This window comes from Thermobia domestica, unplaced genomic scaffold (assembly GCF_964235325.1).
Source record: "Thermobia domestica unplaced genomic scaffold, izTheDome1.hap1.1 HAP1_SCAFFOLD_225, whole genome shotgun sequence".
In the NCBI taxonomy this organism is placed as follows: Eukaryota; Metazoa; Arthropoda; class Insecta; order Zygentoma; family Lepismatidae; genus Thermobia; species Thermobia domestica.
The window spans coordinates 2,224-20,770 of record NW_027655945.1 but is presented as its reverse complement, the minus strand read 5'-3'; the positions used below and the strand labels follow the sequence as shown (position 1 = coordinate 20,770).

The 18,547-nt window shown below is 34.7% G+C and overlaps 1 protein-coding gene across 1 annotated transcript in view; it reads left to right on the top strand.

Annotated features, from left to right (window-relative positions):
* The window catches only part of Acat2 (Acetyl-CoA acetyltransferase 2), a gene marked incomplete at its 3' end in the record, with an annotated part of 34,641 nt that extends 16,420 nt beyond the window's left edge, over window positions 1–18,221 (top strand). Inside the window, 4 exon segments of the mRNA XM_081747406.1 lie at window positions 855–1,054; window positions 7,192–7,421; window positions 15,708–15,893; window positions 18,059–18,221. Of these exon segments, the coding sequence (XP_081603532.1) occupies window positions 855–1,054; window positions 7,192–7,421; window positions 15,708–15,893; window positions 18,059–18,221 (779 nt within the window).
* Between the last annotated feature and the right edge of the window lie 326 nt (window positions 18,222–18,547).

Below are 18,547 nucleotides of genomic sequence, written 5' to 3'. Positions count from 1 at the left end.
AATTGCTAGTTACGCCCTTATCCAAATTTGCCCCTCAATTGATCTTAATACAACCTTGAAATGTGCTGCACATATACCGAGACATGTAAAAAGTATCCAAAATGACCAATATTAGAGTCAAATCCATAGTTTTCGCGGTCGTTGAGATCAATGGTGACACTCAGTTAGCGATGACTCAAATTAAGCTACCATTGTATGCGGGCTAGGTGTCACCCGTGGAGGGGGAAGGGGGTACCGAGACATGTAAAAAAAATAATCCAAAATGACCAATATTAGTCAAATCCATAGTTTTTGCGGTCGCTGAGGTGAATGGTGATACCCCCACAGGCGTTGACTTCCAAATACAGCCTGCATGCGAAGAATGGGTATTTTCAGCTAGTAATTCAATAAATTTAACTTACCAAATCAAAAGTTTCGACTACAAGCTGGTCTACTAACACTCAGTTAAACGAACTACTGTATCGTATATTGAATGAAGTACACTGGACTATTAACACAAACCCCACGCTTGTTTATAGTGTAACACTAAACTGAAAAAATACGATTGAGCCTACAGTACTGATTAAAATACAGTATTGGACTCTGTTATTGCTCTGTGTGTGTTTATTATTAATGCGGAGGACCGAGTGCGGCTGATAACGAAAATGTCTTATTTCTTGGAAGATTGGTGGTTAAGCCGACAGGCTGTTAAGAGAGGCCATTGTATTTATATAATTTTTTCAACGTTTGTGCATAATTTTGTTTTTGTTTTTTTTAATCGTTACATATTTAGTATACTAATTTGTGCATACTTTTGTCTTGTTTTTTAATTACGTATTTAATATACTAATGCCATTTTTTAAAACTTTCTGTAGATCAGTTGTTCTTGGATGTCAAGCGATCAACAATAATGATGCGAAGATCGTTGTTTGTGGTGGTCAGGAATCTATGAGTCAAGCTCCTCATTGTATGCATCTAAGGAAAGGAGTGAAAATGGGAAATTCAACTATGGTTGATACCATGATTACTGATGGATTAACAGATGCATTCCATAACATTCATATGGGCATAACAGGTAAATTGTTAATTTTATGTGATCATATTAAGCTTCGGAAATAGGTTGTTGCTTGAGTTCCTCCATCAGTTGCGCTGCAATTGCTCGACAATTCTGAGTCACAGTCCACTTTAATACTTGGTGAAACCTCTTACTGAGGATATTCTTCGAACCACCGTTTCTCTTCGTTGATTGGTATGCTGTGAGTTTTGTGAGCCGTCATCACTTTGGACGCTGTCCTTTGCGACAAGCTAACACACTTGCACTTTCAGTTTCCTTTTCTTCTTCTTTTCGGTTGCTGTAGTGATGGAAAACTTCAAATTGTTTATTGCCAAATTTCATTTATTTTTCAAAATTTATATAGTTATGGGTCAACTAGCACAAAATATTGCATAAGTTTTTTTAAATCTTCTTCATATGTTTTTCACAGCACAATGACTTTCAAAAAAAGATTTAGGTGTAAGGAATTTACATTATCATATTATCAAATGGTGAACATCATCATTCTGCACTGTGCACACGAATAGTACAAGATGGAATTATAAGAAGTGAGATAAGTTGCTCAGATCTACTGAGGGAAGGTGTTGGGACACCGGAAGAGTACAGTTTAATAATACATAAAATAGTAGACGCACTAAACAAAAAAAAAAAAAAAAAAAAAAAAAAAAGTACGTTCACAAATTATTAGGAACGGGCTGATTCGTGTAATGGTTGACGTATCAGCACGTTAAGAGTCGGATCGATCCTCAGCTTAGTCGCACATTTTCCCTCCCAATTTTTTTTCTTTCTTTTTTTTTTTTTTTTTTTTTTCATTTCATTTAAGAGCATTTGTTTGAAGAAATATTGTAACAATTCCACCCAACAACACGAATATATATTGTATTCGTTTTAAAATAGAATGTTTAAAGATTTATTTGCCACATGTTTCGTATGCGTACTTTATTTATTTATTTATTTTTGTTTCATTTGTTATTTTTACTATCTAATACACACCTTTTAAAAATGCACTAAAGTAAAAGACCTGAAATTTGCATAACGTCCAGGAGCAAACGTGTTGAAGTACTGAAAAATATAAAACCTTGTTATAATGGTTATGACGAAAAGTTCAAGTTTAATTTTATTTTAAAATATGTTGATTTTAAGAAATTGTTATTGGACATCTGGACATTCTTGTACACAGTGCAGGAAATTAGGGTTTGGACATAAAAATTAATGTTTAGGTGATCAAGTGTTGACTCATTCCAGGTCAAATCAACACAATTTGAGAACAAAATTTACCTTACCATCTCAGATTGTCATGAAATTTTGCACAGGGGTACTACTCATATAGACTAAGAAAAATACCAAATTTCAACTTTATATATCGAGCGGTATTGAAGATAGGGTTATGTTAAATTTGGAAAAAATGCCCAAAATAGCATGTTCAATGTATTTTGAAATTGGAATTGCAGCTCTCCTAATTGAGCTAGCGAGCTGGTTGCAGTGCCATTTTACAGCATTTTTCATGATCTTTCGTGTGGTATACAACAGCATATAGGCTAATACAAATTTTTATTTTCAAAATTAAAATAAAAATTTTACAAAATTTTTCAAAAAGTACATATTTTAAAATTTTGAAATTAGTTTCATGAGTAGGTGGTATTGTTGTAAAGTACCTGGCAAAATATGAATTTGGGATGGTAATGGGTTCATTGTTTAAAAAAAAGAAAATTAAAACTAACACTATAGTTTTCATTAATACTCTGTACCTAGCTGAAAAATACGAATGCATTTATATATTTTTAACTTGTGGGAACAAATCTGAACACTAACATGAAGAGTACATTAATGGGTCTAAAACATATCATTCCGACCTGTAATCTGCTGGCTATACTTATCACCTCGTACTTTAAAAACTGACTTAAAGCAAGTTAAAGTGCTGATACTTTTGAACTTTAAAATAATATTAATACAAGTTTCACGATTAAAAATGTTACTGTAACTAAATGTGGTTTGTAGAAAGTATACATATAGCACTGGTACTACAGCAGGGTTGGCTGGTTTAAACCACGTGTTTTTATAGAAAAAAATATTGGTGTAAAAAAAAAAAAAAAAAAAAAAGTAGAGATGCCACAAATCGTAATCACAAATGCCACGTAAATTTCATAGTGACGTTTTCACATATGTCGAATCATCTGTGCTAGTTGAATCTGATATTCCTCTTGTAATTAAGGAGTCCCGATGAGCTCACAATATTTCGCCCAGGTGGAAACCGAGAGTAGTGGTTCAGATGCCACTTCAAGTAATATGTCCAATCCTTCATAAACTCGCTGTTACATAAGGAGTTAAGCCTAAATAAACCAAACGAATTGAAGCAGCTTTAGCGGGTAGGCATGAGTTCATTGCCAAGCAACAGAAAGCCTTCCTTAACTACACAAAAGAAAATCTTAAAAAGTCAGAATTGCTGTAATCTGATTTTCTGAAAATTATAGCACAGCGCTACAAAATGAAGCACAGAGCTACCACTGGACAAGCTAAGAGGTCACAATCTATCCTTTTGTTTCATATTTCAAACAGAAAGGCGAAGTTGAATATGTTAAATATGTACTTGTTTCCGATTGCGTGGAGCACAATACAGTTGCTGTTTGCACCTTTTAAAAAAGACTCTCATCATTTTTGACATCCGAATTTCAAAAACTTCCAAACAAGGTTTTTTGATTTTTCCGACAGGTCTACCGCTCAATACAAAAATAAGAAAAAATTTTTGAACCTCTGCTTTCATGAGACAGCTTTTCAAGCGAAAGGAGGGTGGTACTTCTCGGCTATAGCACATGGAAAAGGGCCTTGCGATGGAGTAGGCGGTTCAGTAAAGAGACCCTATGACAATCAAATTCAAACCCCAAGACAACTTTTTGAGTTGGCAGTAGAAAACATTACCAAAGTAAATTTTTCCTACTCAACCCAAGAGAAATATACTGAAGCTGAAATGTTCCTGGAAAGTCGTTTCGATCAAGCATTGACTATCAAAGGAACACAGCAATATCATGCATTCATTCCCAAGACTACATCAACATTATTGGTGAAACACTTTTCAGATGATTTGCAGGGTTGGGAAAAGGAAGTGTCACAATCTCCAAATAAACTTCAAATAGAAGACATATCAGGCTGTCACCGCTGTCTATGAAGGAAATTGGTGGTTCGGGTATGTTTTACAGAAAACTGAAGAACGCGATGAAGTAAAAATAACTTTTCTTCATCCACCTGGCCATCTCCATCATTCTCATATCCAAGAAATGCTGATGTTTTGTGGATGTCTGTAGTGGACGTTCTGACAAAAGTGAATTCTGTAACTCCCGATGGAAGAAATTATGTTCTCCGTGAAAGTAATGTATGCCGAACAAATGTGGCTTTTTTCAAATTTCAGGTGATAAACGTATCCTATTACTTATTGAAAAGTTTTACTATGAAATCATCTGTACTCTTTCTTCAGATTAGTGTTTATGTTTATTTTCATAGAAGTGTAAAACTTAATATTCTTGTGTTATTACCAGGGTGGATTGACTTAAATCAGTGTGATTTAAATCACGATTTAAATCACTTGATTTTTTTAAATAAAAATCGCTCGTGGGTTTTCTCGGGGTTCTCCCGCTTCCCCCCACTTTCTTCATTCCACCATTTCACTCATCTCTCATCATCACCGTCTCCTTTAGCCTAACCGGCATAACCGTGGGACGTAAAATTTCAGATTTCATTTCATTTTTAAATAAAAATCGTTGATTTAAATCGAATTCCGAAATAAATTAACTTAAAGTAAAAATAAGTAAAATCCCGTTTCTGTTCTGTTATTTCGATTATGGAAGTTAATAATCATAATACAATGAGACTCAAATGTACAGTAGAGTATGAAAACAAGTGTCATGCAGAGGATGAGTAGGGAAAATCCCGTTTTGAACAGGTAACGGAGCAATCCTGCTTTCTTCCTTTCGTAACATTGGGTTTGGGTTTTAAAATCGTTAACTATTCCAACGGAGAAATTACCATCGACATTTAAGACGAACCTCTCAGTATTTTTCAAATTTGTTTCAGATCTCTGCCTTAAAACAGGGGGAGGGGTCCACAGAGGTAAAAATTTAAGAAAAAAGATATTTTTAACAGAAAATTCCTTTTTTCGTGGTTTACCCGCCCCAGATACATGATGGAGACATTTGAAAGGTACCGTTTAAAAATTTGTTTTATTCTGAAGAGAATAATGTACAAATCATGATCCTAGGATAAATAGGGATGTCTGAGGAAATTTTTATATTACATCCGGGTCATCTGGGGCATTGTGGGAATGTTTTTAGCTCATTGTTAAATAGTTTCCTCACCCTTACTACTCAAGATAGAATCTTGAAATTTTGTATACACATTTAGTACAGCCCTTAGTATTTCCTAATTGATTTTGAGATCTGTGCGTTACACAGGGGAATCCAGAGGGGATCAAATTTAAAAAAAAAGAAAAAAAAATGCCGTTTACTCTCAAAATTTCCCGCTTCAGGGACATGATAGGGAATTGTGAATGTTACCGTTTCAAAAGCTGTTCTATTCTAAAGAAAGTGATGAATGTACCATGATCCTAAGATAAATAGAGATGATGCTGTAGCTGCTTGACTGAAAGTGTATAATTTACCTTTAAAAAGAGTCATAATTTAAAAGGGTTAAGAAACATTGTTTGGGATTGATATAGGTAACGATTGGGGATAATTCAAAATTTAACCCCAATACTTTCACTTAAATGGCATAATTAGCATTTAATACTAATTCCTAATGCTTTTTCTTCAGTTCGCGACTTGTATTATACGAGGAAAAAGATTTGACTTAAATCAAAAAAATCGATTTAAATAAAAAAAAATCAACAAAAATGATTTTTTTAAAAAAAAAATCATGTTTTTTTTTCACCCTGGTTATTACCCTACGTACAGAGTATTCTTGAAAAATAAGTATTAGAATTCAATTTTTTTTGACGAATCCATTATCCCAAATTCATATTTTGCCAGGTGCTCTACAACAATACTATCTATTCATGGAATTAATTTCAAAATTTTAAAATATGTACTTTTTGAAAATTTTTGAAGTAAAATTTTCATTCTGATTTTGAAAAATTTTTATTAGCCTATATGCTGCACAAGAAAGGGCATGAAAAATGCTGTAAAATGACACCTCAACCAACTCGCTAGCTCAATGAGTGCTGCTCAAGGAGAGCTGCAATTCCAATTTCAAAATACATTGAAAATGCTATTTTGGGCATTTTTTCCAAACTTGACATAGCCCTATCTTCAATACCGTTCGATATATAAAGTTGAAATTTGGTATTTTTCTTAGTCTATCTAGAGGGTATCTATATATCAGATTTCATTAAAATCTAAGATGGTGAGGTTAAGTCACTGTGTTGAATTGATATGGAATGATCCTGTTATGCAAACGATTAGGCCAAAGATTGGGGAATCCGGTACTCGTTCTTCTGGACTTAAAAGTTTCTACAATACCAACACCACCATCGTGACAAAATACGACCTAAGTTTATCTCTACATTTTCTTTTCTACCGTGTGCATAAGAATATCGAAGTATCTGAAAATCAGCTATGCATTATAACCTTTATACAGCCTAACCTGAAACCTAATACTTAATAGTAAGAAACTTGAGATGTATTAAGTGAAGAGTCCTATTATAATTAGTGATTGAGTGTATGGAGCCCATTATAATATAGTCAAAAACTAACCTTAAAAAATTCTTACCGATATTCCAGTACGTGTGAATAAAAGCACATGTGATTAACAGCGTAGAGGATATTCTTAAGCGTTAGCCCCGAAGAATAGTACCCGTGGGAGTACTGGAAATATCAGCAAGAATTATTTTTAAAAGGAACATTATCCACATTAGTTTTTGACGTAAAAGTCTTACTGTATGTAAAATTTTCCAAATTTAAGTGTAAATCTTAATTTTCTGCGGAAGAAAGATCAGAAAAGCAGGATGAATAGTAATCCTGAAGTAATGAATAAGGTGTTTCTCTAACCAGAACTTGAACTTTGGTAGAACTGTACGAGCATATATTTTATGTGTATTGACATTTTGAAAAATGCTTCTTTTGAAAATGTATTCTAATGTTTGTATATTTCTATATTCTTTGTTCTGTTGCTAGCCGAGAACATTGTGAAGACTTATTGCGTTTCCCGAGAAGATCAGGATGAATTCGCGTTGCATTCTCAGAAGAAGGTAGAGAAGGCTGTGCAGGAAGGTTATTTTAAAAAGGAGATTGTACCTGTTACAATTAAGGAACGTGGCGGAGAGAAGGTAGTTTCTGATGACGAACATCCGCGTCCAGGAACAACGCTTGAGGGATTAAAAAAGCTGAAGCCAGCATTCCAACAGGTTAGAAATCACTTATTTATTAAAATGGACGTGGTATAGTTAAATGATCTCTACACCTTGGCACATACAGGTTCAGAAGACCAAAAGGTGGAGTCCATGATTTGATCCCCGGCGAAATAAGTTTGTGGTGGACAATATCGTGTCCGTAGGTTTTCTCAAGGTACTCCCGTTTCTTATTACAATTTCATTCCACCAATTCTTCCACCGTTATTAATCATCCGTTCTCCTTAGCCTGAAGGGGATAACGTGGGACGTTAAATTCGAAGATTTCGAAGAAAGAAGACAAAGATATTTATTTTTTTAATGTTCAGTAGGGACTTGAACGCGCACACACACACACACACACATATATAGGGGTGTTTCAAGACAACACCGACAACGTTTGGGAGGTGATTCCTGACACCAAGATAAGACAAAAAGTATGGACCAACCTAGGTGCGCAAATGTTTCCTTTCGGAGTTATAGGCTGCCGAAAAGATGAAAAATTGAACCTTAAAGGTCCATAGCTCCAAAACTATGGGACCTACCGTAGTCGAGTCAAGACTTCAGTTAGGAACTAATATGTGCGCCTTCCAAAAATACATGTTTCAGAATCCTAAGGCACTCACGAAGCAATTTTTATAGAGGGAGTTTGGCTACGGTAATATAATTTCAAGTACTCTCCAACTGCCTAGGAATCTGAAAGATAGATAAGTCTTGACTCGAATAAGGTAGGTCCCATAGTTTTGGAGCTATGGACCTTTTAAAGTTCATTTTTCATGTTTACGGTAGCCTATAACTCCGAAAGGAAGCTTTTATGTACCCAGGTTGGTCTATACTTTGTCTTACTTTGGTGTCAGGAATCACCTCCCAAACGGTGTTGTTTTGAAACACCCTGTATATATATATATATATATATATATATATATATATATATATATATATATATATATATATATGACCGGATTTAGGGGGGTGCAAAGGTGCACGTGCACCACCACCCCCTTCGTTGTAAATATACCTAAAGTGAGAAGCTAAGAGTGAGTTTTGCAAAATCAACAGTTTAAGCAAATTTTCTGAAGGTTGAAGGAAAAGAATTCATCGAGAGCAGACACTTAGCATTTCCAAAGGAATTCTTCACTCACATCATAAATGCCTAAAGGCATTTAAAAAACTCAAATTTAATTCAAATGTATTGGTAGTAGTTGGTGCATCTTCCCTCAGAGAATCCTGGATCCGGCCCTATATATATATATATATATATATATATATATATATATATAATATAACAAATTACTTTTCTGGTGGTAGCTCGTATGATTCTATGTTAAGCTGTAGATAATCTCGTGTAGCTTCGTTGCTGAACGGAATGTAAAACTCAACTATATATCTGTTATTGCACAACACTAAAGAAGATTAGTTGTAAAGGTTTCCGATAAACGATGCGTCAGACAGAGAAGGAAGAAGTAGAAAACTTGGACTAGCTCAATATGTGTTGGGGGACGGCCCAGAGTTTATATTTGGAGATATGTTCGTTACCAAAAGAACGATATTTCTGTATAACAGATGGATCAGGGACGCAATTGATATCAAGTTGAGTGGCAGCAGCATAAAATGAATAAAAATTAAATGATAATTTATTTTATTGAACATCCTTTTATATTATAGTCTGTTGTAATAATATCTTCTAGAATCAGCATTGTTAATAGTTTTAAGTTTTTACATAGTTGAAACGAAAGCATATTGCTCAACAATATTGTTTTAATACGTTGTATTCTGAAGACGAAAACAGCAAATTTCTTTTGGAACGACAGCTATAAAATACTAGTAGTAATGGTTGAAAAATTAAAGTATTAATTTTTAATATTTACATCATAAATATGTTCGCCGGAAAATCTCTTGAATACGTAATAACGTTTGAGTTCTTGGACAGATAACTAAATGATAAAAATCGAATCTTTTTATTCTGTAAATAGTATGAGGATAATTAGACGGATATGGATATTAGAGTATTGCAGGCTGTTCTTGAACAAAATTCAAAAATGTTCCTGTTTATTTGTCATTGTCACTAACAGTAAAAAGTTATATTTAAGTAAATTTCTTGGTAGTACAAACCATTATTTTATTAAATGATAACTTTTTTATAAAATGAATTTTGACTACTGTGAATTGCTGCGTTGTGAGTAATTATTATGAAGTATTAATTTCTCTTCGTAAAGTTGTTATTGAACTCCTTCATATCCATTTGAGGGTTAGAACGGTAGTTTTTCTGGTATCATGTCAAAATTAGTCGTATTTGTTTATGCGAAACAGAATTGGGTCATTCCCCCTGCTGTTAGTACAAACTTTGTGTTTAGTTCTGTAAATCCTGTAAATTTCATTTTCCTGTTATTCATAATGAGAAAGTTGTCAGACTCTGAAAACGTACCGCGATCAATATTGCTCATTTAGGCAAATATTGGGCCTACGCACTGTGGTGCATATCTTATTATAACTTTGGTTTTGTTTACAGGAATGCTTTTAAACTTGGCTTTAAACCCAGCTTATGTATACAACTTTTCATCAAAATCTATGACTGTCACTGGGAGGGGGTGGTTGAACTGAGGTGGAATGAATCAATTTGAACTTTATTGAAGCTGATTTAAGGGTTTTGAATGCAAAATTCAAGATGGTAAAGCAGTTCAACTTCGAATTTTCGCTAGTAGCTGTCAGTATTGTCAAGTTACCATTTTTTTATTTTCTTGACAAGATATTGTTTCTGGTAATGGAAGTACATAAAATAAAAATTTATCAGCATTAATCTAGAAAGTTATATTTATTTTCGATTTTTTCACTTATTTATTGTATTTTACTTTTTTTTAAAGGACATTTTCTATTGATATGAATGAAAGAAAAGTGTACGATGAGATTTAGATTTCTTTTTTTAAAAAATCAAATAAAAAATGTCAAATTTGCCAGCGACAAGCTAAAATCATATTCAGTTGATTCTTCTAATTGATCACTTATAATATTGGACCTACCTAGCATAAAATCAATATATTTAGCTGTAGCTATGCATATACACTAGGGTGCATCGAATTTCCACTTTTTTTGAAATCAGCTTACCCTTAGTGATTTTTTTGCGAAATGGCCTCCATATAACGTGTAAAAAATTGCAAGTCGATTGGTCAATATCTTTAGGTGCCACCAACGGCCAAAAGTTTTAAAATGTTGTTAAAAATTAAATGTTATTTTAAAAAATGTAAAATATCTAGTTTTATGAAATATGGTTATCCTATGTGGTTTTGTTTCTGTAAAAGGTCAATATTTTACGTAAAAAAAAATCAGCTTGATGAGTCAAGTCAGTCAGGTGCCACCTGTGGCTTAAAATATGGACAAATGTGTCCCTACTTCTTCATTTTTTAAAATTAAGTTTCATTGTTTGTGATTCATCTGGATCGTTAATTAGATAAGAAAGGTTTTGTTTTACATCTGCAGCTATTTGCTTATTTCCAAACGTTAATGATGGAAATAACCCAGAACTCACCATGAGGAGATGGCTGTAGTTCGAGTTCCGCCCACCCGTATATACTAATGTTGCATATGATAGTGCAAGTCATATTGTTACTCTTTTACCTCAAACTGTTTTTCTTTTCTCTTTTGTATTACATTCTGGTATGTTTTTTTCTTGATTGTAGTGTTGATAGGACAAATCTATGTCGTGCTTCTTGCCCACATACCGTTGATGCCGCTTCTGTCCCCAACTTCACCATTCTTTCTACCGCGCTAGTGTGAAAGGGTAAGGATGTAATATATTCATTAGCCATTGGAGCCGTCTTTACATTTTCTCTTAGCTTCTGCACGCTGAAGTGTTTTGTCAGTGGTGGCTCCGTCAGCGTCATGTTGACCAATTAATCATATCAACATAGTTTGTCGCTTCTAAGTTGATTTCAGGGATGACGAATTCTCGCACCGGTACGCGATCACCAGATTGAGTCGTTTGTCTTGCTTTTAGGACTCGCCCCCAGCCGAGCTCTCGTACGTTAGCATCTTGGTCAGTCAACATTGATAGAAGTAGGTTCTCAGGATGACCGTACCACGCATTTCTACGGACACTGGATCAATTATTTTCCTGTATTTCGCTTCCATGTGGCGAGAAGTCGTGATGAGTTGCCACAAATGACGAGCTTCTTCTGCACACGATGGATTACGGATCACAGCAAACCAGAGTGGCGCGTAGACCATCATGATGTACTGGACGATGGTTTTAAGTTCATTCGTGGGTTCTTTTGTTCCTACGCACAAACGTAAGACTCTATTTGCAGTAATTACCCATCTAGCTTGATGAATTTTGCCAGGCTTCATGTGAGCTAACTCAATGGGCCATTCTCCTGAAGAAACCGCTTGGCAGATATTCAGCACATATTTTTGATCCGTGTTTAATGAATCCTCAGTGAAGTTGAGATCCCAGTCTACTGGAACGGGCTGAAAAATCTGGAGTGACAACTCTTCGCAGATTGGAAGTGCTGATCCTATTGGTCCTTTAAATGTATTTGGTCCAATAGATTTGCCGTCTATAAATTCAATCAAATGTCGAAATGGAAGCTCATTCGTGTGTATGATGATTAATTGGTGATATGATTAATTGGTCAACATGACGTTGACGGAGCCAAAACTGACAAAACACTTCAGCGTGCAGAAGCTAAGAGAAAATGTAAAGACGGCTCCAATGGCTAATGAATATATTACATCCTTACCCTTTCACACTAGCGCGGTAGAAAGAATGGTGAAGTTGGGAACAGAAGCGGCATCAACGGTATGTGGGCAAGAAGCACGACATAGATTTGTCCTATCAACACTACAATCAAGAAAAAACATACCAGAATGTAATACAAAAAAGAAAAGAAAAACAGTTTGAGGTAAAAGAGTAACAATATGACTTACACTATCATATGCAACATTAGTATATACGGGTGGGCGGAACTCGAACTACAGCCATCTCCTCATGGTGAGTTCTGGGTTATTTCCATCATTAACGTTTGGAAATAAGCAAATAGCTGCAGATGTAAAACAAAACCTTTCTTATCTAATTAACGATCCAGATGAATCACAAACAATGCAACTTAATTTTAAAAAATGAAGAAGTAGGGACACATTTGTCCATATTTTAAGCCACAGGTGGCACCTGAATGACTTGACTCATCAAGCTGATTTTTTTTTTTTTTTTTTTTTTTTTACGTAAAATATTGACCTTTTACAGAAACAAAACCACATAGGATAACCATATTTCATAAAACTAGATATTTTACATTTTTTAAAATAACATTTAATTTTTAACAACATTTTAAAACTTTTGGCCGTTGGTGGCACCTAAAGATATTGACCAATCGACTTGCAATTTTTTACACGTTATATGGAGGCCATTTCGCAAAAAAATATCACTAAGGGTAAGCTGATTTAAAAAAAAGTGGAAATTCGATGCACCCTAATATACACCCCCTCCCTCTCTCACTCTATCTCTCTCTCTCTCTCTAGAGAGAGAGAGAGAGAGAGGGAGAGAGAGAGAGAAAGCAAGCACAAAGTTTTGATACCGTGGACTGATATAATTTGGGAATGATGCGAATATAAGTTTTGCCCGCCGAGTGCTTGTGATACTAATACCAGTTATTCACGAAGAAAGTGTGATTCTTTAGTATGTTTTTCCGGCAAAGTGAAATACGACATATAAGTAAAGACGCACATGGGAAGAGGGAATATGTCATTAGCTGTACGTTAAAAATAACTGCGAACACTTTCTTTGTCCAAAAACATTTGTAATCCTCTATGCCACGAAAAATTCTTCGGTAGGTTTGGATGTAGCACGTGTTAAAATAGCGAAACAATTTGACATGTTGGTATTAATAATGTGTGGGTTGACAGTTAAATAAGATTTTATGGTGCTAATGTGAAAACTTAGTTTTTCGAAAATTTCTTGACTCCTAGGAACTTTGTGTGCACTAACTGCACCACATGATGTGTGGCGCATGTCTATACATGATATGAAAAAAACAATTGTGGCATACGTTTTATTCGAAAAATTAGTGAAACCGTTACACACCTACGTGATTGGTAATACTTGCCTCTTTTTTCTTCTTCCTTTAGCGTTCGATTCCCGGTGGGAGCACTCGGTCGAAAAAATGTAAATAGCTTTTTTCAGGCCAGCCTCCTGAATGAGGTTTTCCTGGGTTTTCATTCACACCAGGCAAACGCCGGGGTGGTACCTAACATAGATCCCAGGCCGCTTCCTTCCTTCCTTCTCTTTTCCCGGATAATGTGCTCACCGAGGAATGTCATCCTTCAAAACGTGGAGGCTAGCATGGCCATAGATGCCGAATGTCCAGAAATCTAAAATCCTAATCCTTCTACCTTTAGCAGATGCTGCAGTTGACTATCCATCGCTTGCGTGCAGCATGTCATACAGTACCGTATATGAAACACTTTGCTCAGAAATATATTGTTCATGCTATTAATGGGATGTCTAATGCTTGCCTAGAGAATTAATGTTTCTTGATTGTTATGGTGCAGATCTAAGAAAAAGCTTCACAAGAAGTAATCGAGTGGACAGAGGTCAAAACAAAGAGGAAGATATACATCCATGACAAATGATCCAATGAAAAAACTGTCAATACATACATTTTTCGTGTTGTGATGAATTGATTTGTGGCACCATCGTGTAGATGCTAAATATCCCTTTTGTTCTCCCAGCGTGTGTAGCGTGCATGCCTTTTGTGCACGGGTCCTATGTTCTGTTCGTATGGGAGAGCATTAAACGCATTACAGTAATTCAGATTCCACCTTAAACTGTAAATTCACATCTCTCATAATCTGTGCTGAAAAGGGAGCTAAACTTCATGAAACAAACAAATATATATTTCATTCGTAATTTTTATTTCATTCGTAATTTTCCAATATGGACACAAAGTCATCCACAATGTTTATGTAAACAACACTGGTGACAGTTTCATGAAAAAAAAAGTCCAATAATGCAGTACCTTGACATTGGAGACTATATATATATTTCTACTGAATGAAGTGACTTCTCATGCAAAACACGTATGAAAAGAAGGATTCGTTGTACTCATTTTTCTCGTGCTTTATCCTAATGGGAATATGTAAGTACATTCAATTCCCTACATGTGACGTTTACATTTGTACTAACTTCCCACTTGCATATTCCTTGCTTCGTTCCTACGAAGAAAATGGCTCAGTGGTGGAGCGCTTACCTCAGCGCGTAGAGTCTCGGGTATGCTCCGCGTCCGAATAAGTTCGTGATGGATAACATCCCTCAGTCTAACAGGTATAATCGTGGAACGTTAAACTGAAATATTTCATTTTATTTCACTTCTCTCATTGTTCCCATTTTCCTTATTAAAAAAAAAAAAAAAAAAAAATTGTTACCATGACTTTTAATGTAATCCTTGTTTATTAATGTAGTTTAGACCTAGAGAATATTTATGAAAACTTGAGAAAATTTTGTTGCCCTAAAAACACGCTGCTATTGTTTTATTTATTTCGGATTTGTTTAAAATTTTACTAGATAATAGAAATTTGAGCTTACTCAGGCATGTTTTCTCTCTCAAAAGTATGCACTGTTTAGGAAAAAAAATGAAATGAAATATTTGAGTTTTACGTCCCACGGTTATGCCGGTTAGGCTAAAGGAGACGGTGATTATGAGAAATGAATGAAATGGTGGAATGAAGAAAGTGGGAGGAAACGGGAGAACCCCGAGAAAACCCACGCACACGGTGTTTGTCCACCACAACGTTCACTTGGCGGGAGCAGGGTTTGAACCCGGGACCCCATGCACCAGAGGTGAACGCTCTACCATTGAGCCACCGCGGCCCCACACTGTTTAGGGAGAAAGTTATAGTGTGTAGATATTATCTATGTAAAAATAATAATAATAATAAATAAAAATCATTGTACAGAGTAAGATGTTTTGGCAGAAACTGAAGAAAAGAGAAATGATAGAAAAAATTTAAATTGTCATTTTCTAAAGAATCTCTTTGAAAATAAGTTAAAATATAGGTTTAAATATGATGAAATCATTATGTTCATTCTCTCTCTTTACTCAGCAAAGTTTGCCCTTGTGGATGAATGTATGCAAACCATAGTTATACAAAATTGTTTTACGTAGTGCAGTTTTAAAGAAGTTCTGTAGTGGTTGCTGTTATCTCATTTTGTTGTTAACAATTGTATTTTCGTTGTATTAAATTATTGACTAAGAAAGCTATTCATGGTTGATTTTTTTTAAATTTGTTGTTTATATTATTTATTTATTTTTAAAGAATGGGTCAGTAACTGCAGGCAATGCTTCAGGAGTTAATGATGGTGCTGCTGCACTTGTACTAGCATCTCAAGAAGAGGTGATTGCTCGAAATCTTCCGAGCATGGCAAAAATAGTGTCTTATGCAGCAGCTGGTGTGGAACCTGGTATTATGGGCACTGGACCAATTCCAGCAGTTCGATTGGCGGTAAGTGCATACCAATATAAATTTACTTCTAAAATTAAGCATTGTAGGGAAAGAAAGCAAAACTTGCGCAAACCTTTTAAAAAGCAATGTTCAATCTAAACTAAATTTCCTGGCACGAAAGCTGAAAGGTGACAATTTTCAATTGGAGAATGTATGATTAGCATATCGCGATTTCCCTATTATTTTTCTGATCAGGGTTTATTGCTCGTTCAAGTAGCTCCTCGCCTTCACTGTACTGGGTGAACCAACAGTACCGACACCATGTTGTTTTCTCCAGTGATTATTCAAGTGCTCCTTAGCTTCTCACGTTTTTGGATTCGGTTATCTCAGCAGACTAGCGCAATTTGGGTGCTTGCTTGTATCTTTGCTGTAGATCATAGTAATTTCCTTAGGAAAAAGTTCAGTAGTCTAGCAACGAACAATCTTCAGGGCAGACGTTACTATCTTTGTTATTATCGTCCTGTTTTATACACCATTCACTTTATACTTACATATGTACTGTCTTTAACTGTACACGTATTAGCTGTTAATTGCACTGAAATAAAGAGCTCTTTCAGATCAGTTGAGAACCTTTCGGCATGTTTTATGTAAACTGCCACACATAGCAATCTAAAGTTAATGGCAGCCGTAAAGAAAGCTGGTTTTGACAACGTTAAGTACATAGCTTAAAGTTCCTTTTTTACGATGATATATAACTATATTAAACATATGTACAAAGAATAGCTTTAGGTAAAGCAAAATGTTCCGGAAAGTTAAGTTTTATTCTAGAACAATTACATGAATCAATTTTATTAGAGTAAAATACCAAGTATCAAGTATGGAAAGCTCATAATTAAATTTGAACATTCTTAGATTCTCTCCCCAAACATTAATGTATTAGACATAATTGAACAAGATTAATTAAATACATGTAATAGTAAATTAGTATTACATACAAAATTCCACTTGTAGTGATGTAGCAACACTAAAGCAAGAGTCGAATACTTAGCACGTGTGATTCTAGCTTCGATTCGGGGTGAGAACTTATGTGGTTCAAATATACGTCAAACTGTAGGTCCAAAAATCCCACATGGTTTCAGTTGCTAAGAAAGGACATTATACATCAAAACTATAGTAAAAAGCATGAAGTTGTTTCAAAGTGTGATGTTGAAATGAGCGTAAAATGTTGTTTCATAACTTTATTCCAACTACAAAGTGCATAAAGGTTATAATAGTCTGAAAATTGATGGAAATAGGTTATTGTAATATTGTATAATGGTATTTTACTTTAAACAAAATGAAAAGATGAGCGAAACTTTTTTTAAAGGAATTACATGTGCTTCAATTAACGCGTTAAACTGTAGGTCCAAGAAACCCCATATGCCTTAGATGCTAAGAAAGACACTATACGTACTTAAAAATTATAGTAAAAAGCATACAGTTACTTCAGTGTGTGATATTGGAATAAATGTAAAGCGTTGTTCCATAAATTTAGTAAATTTATCCTTGAACTGGTAGTACATAAAGATTATAATGTTCTGACCAAGTAATGGAAATAAGTTAATGTAATGTATTATGACATTTTACTTTGCCTTGGAGAGAAAATGAAAAGTTGAATGAAACATGTAATTTCGTAAATTGATTTTTTTTTTTAATACAAATTCCGAAATACAGATGTTTTCTTTTTCATTACGATTAATAAAACAATTAATTTTCTACAATTATGATACACTAAAGTAGACTAAGAACAACATATTGTGTCAAAATTCTATAAATAGTAATGAGATTACTAAGAATATTATCCTTGTATGTTTGTTTAGTTCGCTATATTTATTTTATCAGAGTAGTAGTTATGTTAAGATATATTTTTCCTTGTCAAATGAGAGGGACGTGGTGACTCAGTGGTAGTGTGCTTACCTCTGGTGCGTGGGATCCGTAATTCGATCTCAGGCCAGTGGACAACATCGTGTCTGTGGGTTTCCCACTGGGTACTCGCCTTTCCCTTATTTTCACATTCCACAATTCTTTCGTCATCATTCACTTGCCTTCATCATCTCCCTTAGCCTAAAGAGCATAAACGTGGGACGTCAAATTGGAATATTTCATTTCATTTCCTTGTCAAGTTAACTATTATCCTTATTTAAAAGAGAATTCAATCGAATTGATAATGGTTTTGTTCCTTGCAGTTAGAGAAAGTATGCTGGATGAAAGAAAGTGTAGATGCTTTTGAGATTAACGAAGCGTTTGCATCTCAGTCAATAGCTGTGATACGAGAACTGGGAGTTGATAGCAGCAAAGTAAATATTCATGGCGGTGCCATTGCTCTTGGACATCCTATAGGAGCTTCAGGTATAAATTCGTTTCTCTTTTGTAATAAATGTAACACTTAATGAATGATATGTGGAAGGTCAACAGGTGGATCATTTCATATCAATTCAACTTTTTTTTTTAAAATTATATCCATCACCTCAGATGTTCTTCAATTTGATGAACATATTTGTTTACTCAAACTGTGAATACCACAAATATTTCAAATACATGTTGCAGTAATTCTGTGTAACAGTCAGTACAAAATATAAAAGTAGCATATGACAATTATAGCTTTTAGCGATTTCTTGAAGAAAAAAAAAGTATTGGAATCTGAACAACTGGACTTAAAAATATGATTCATGTGT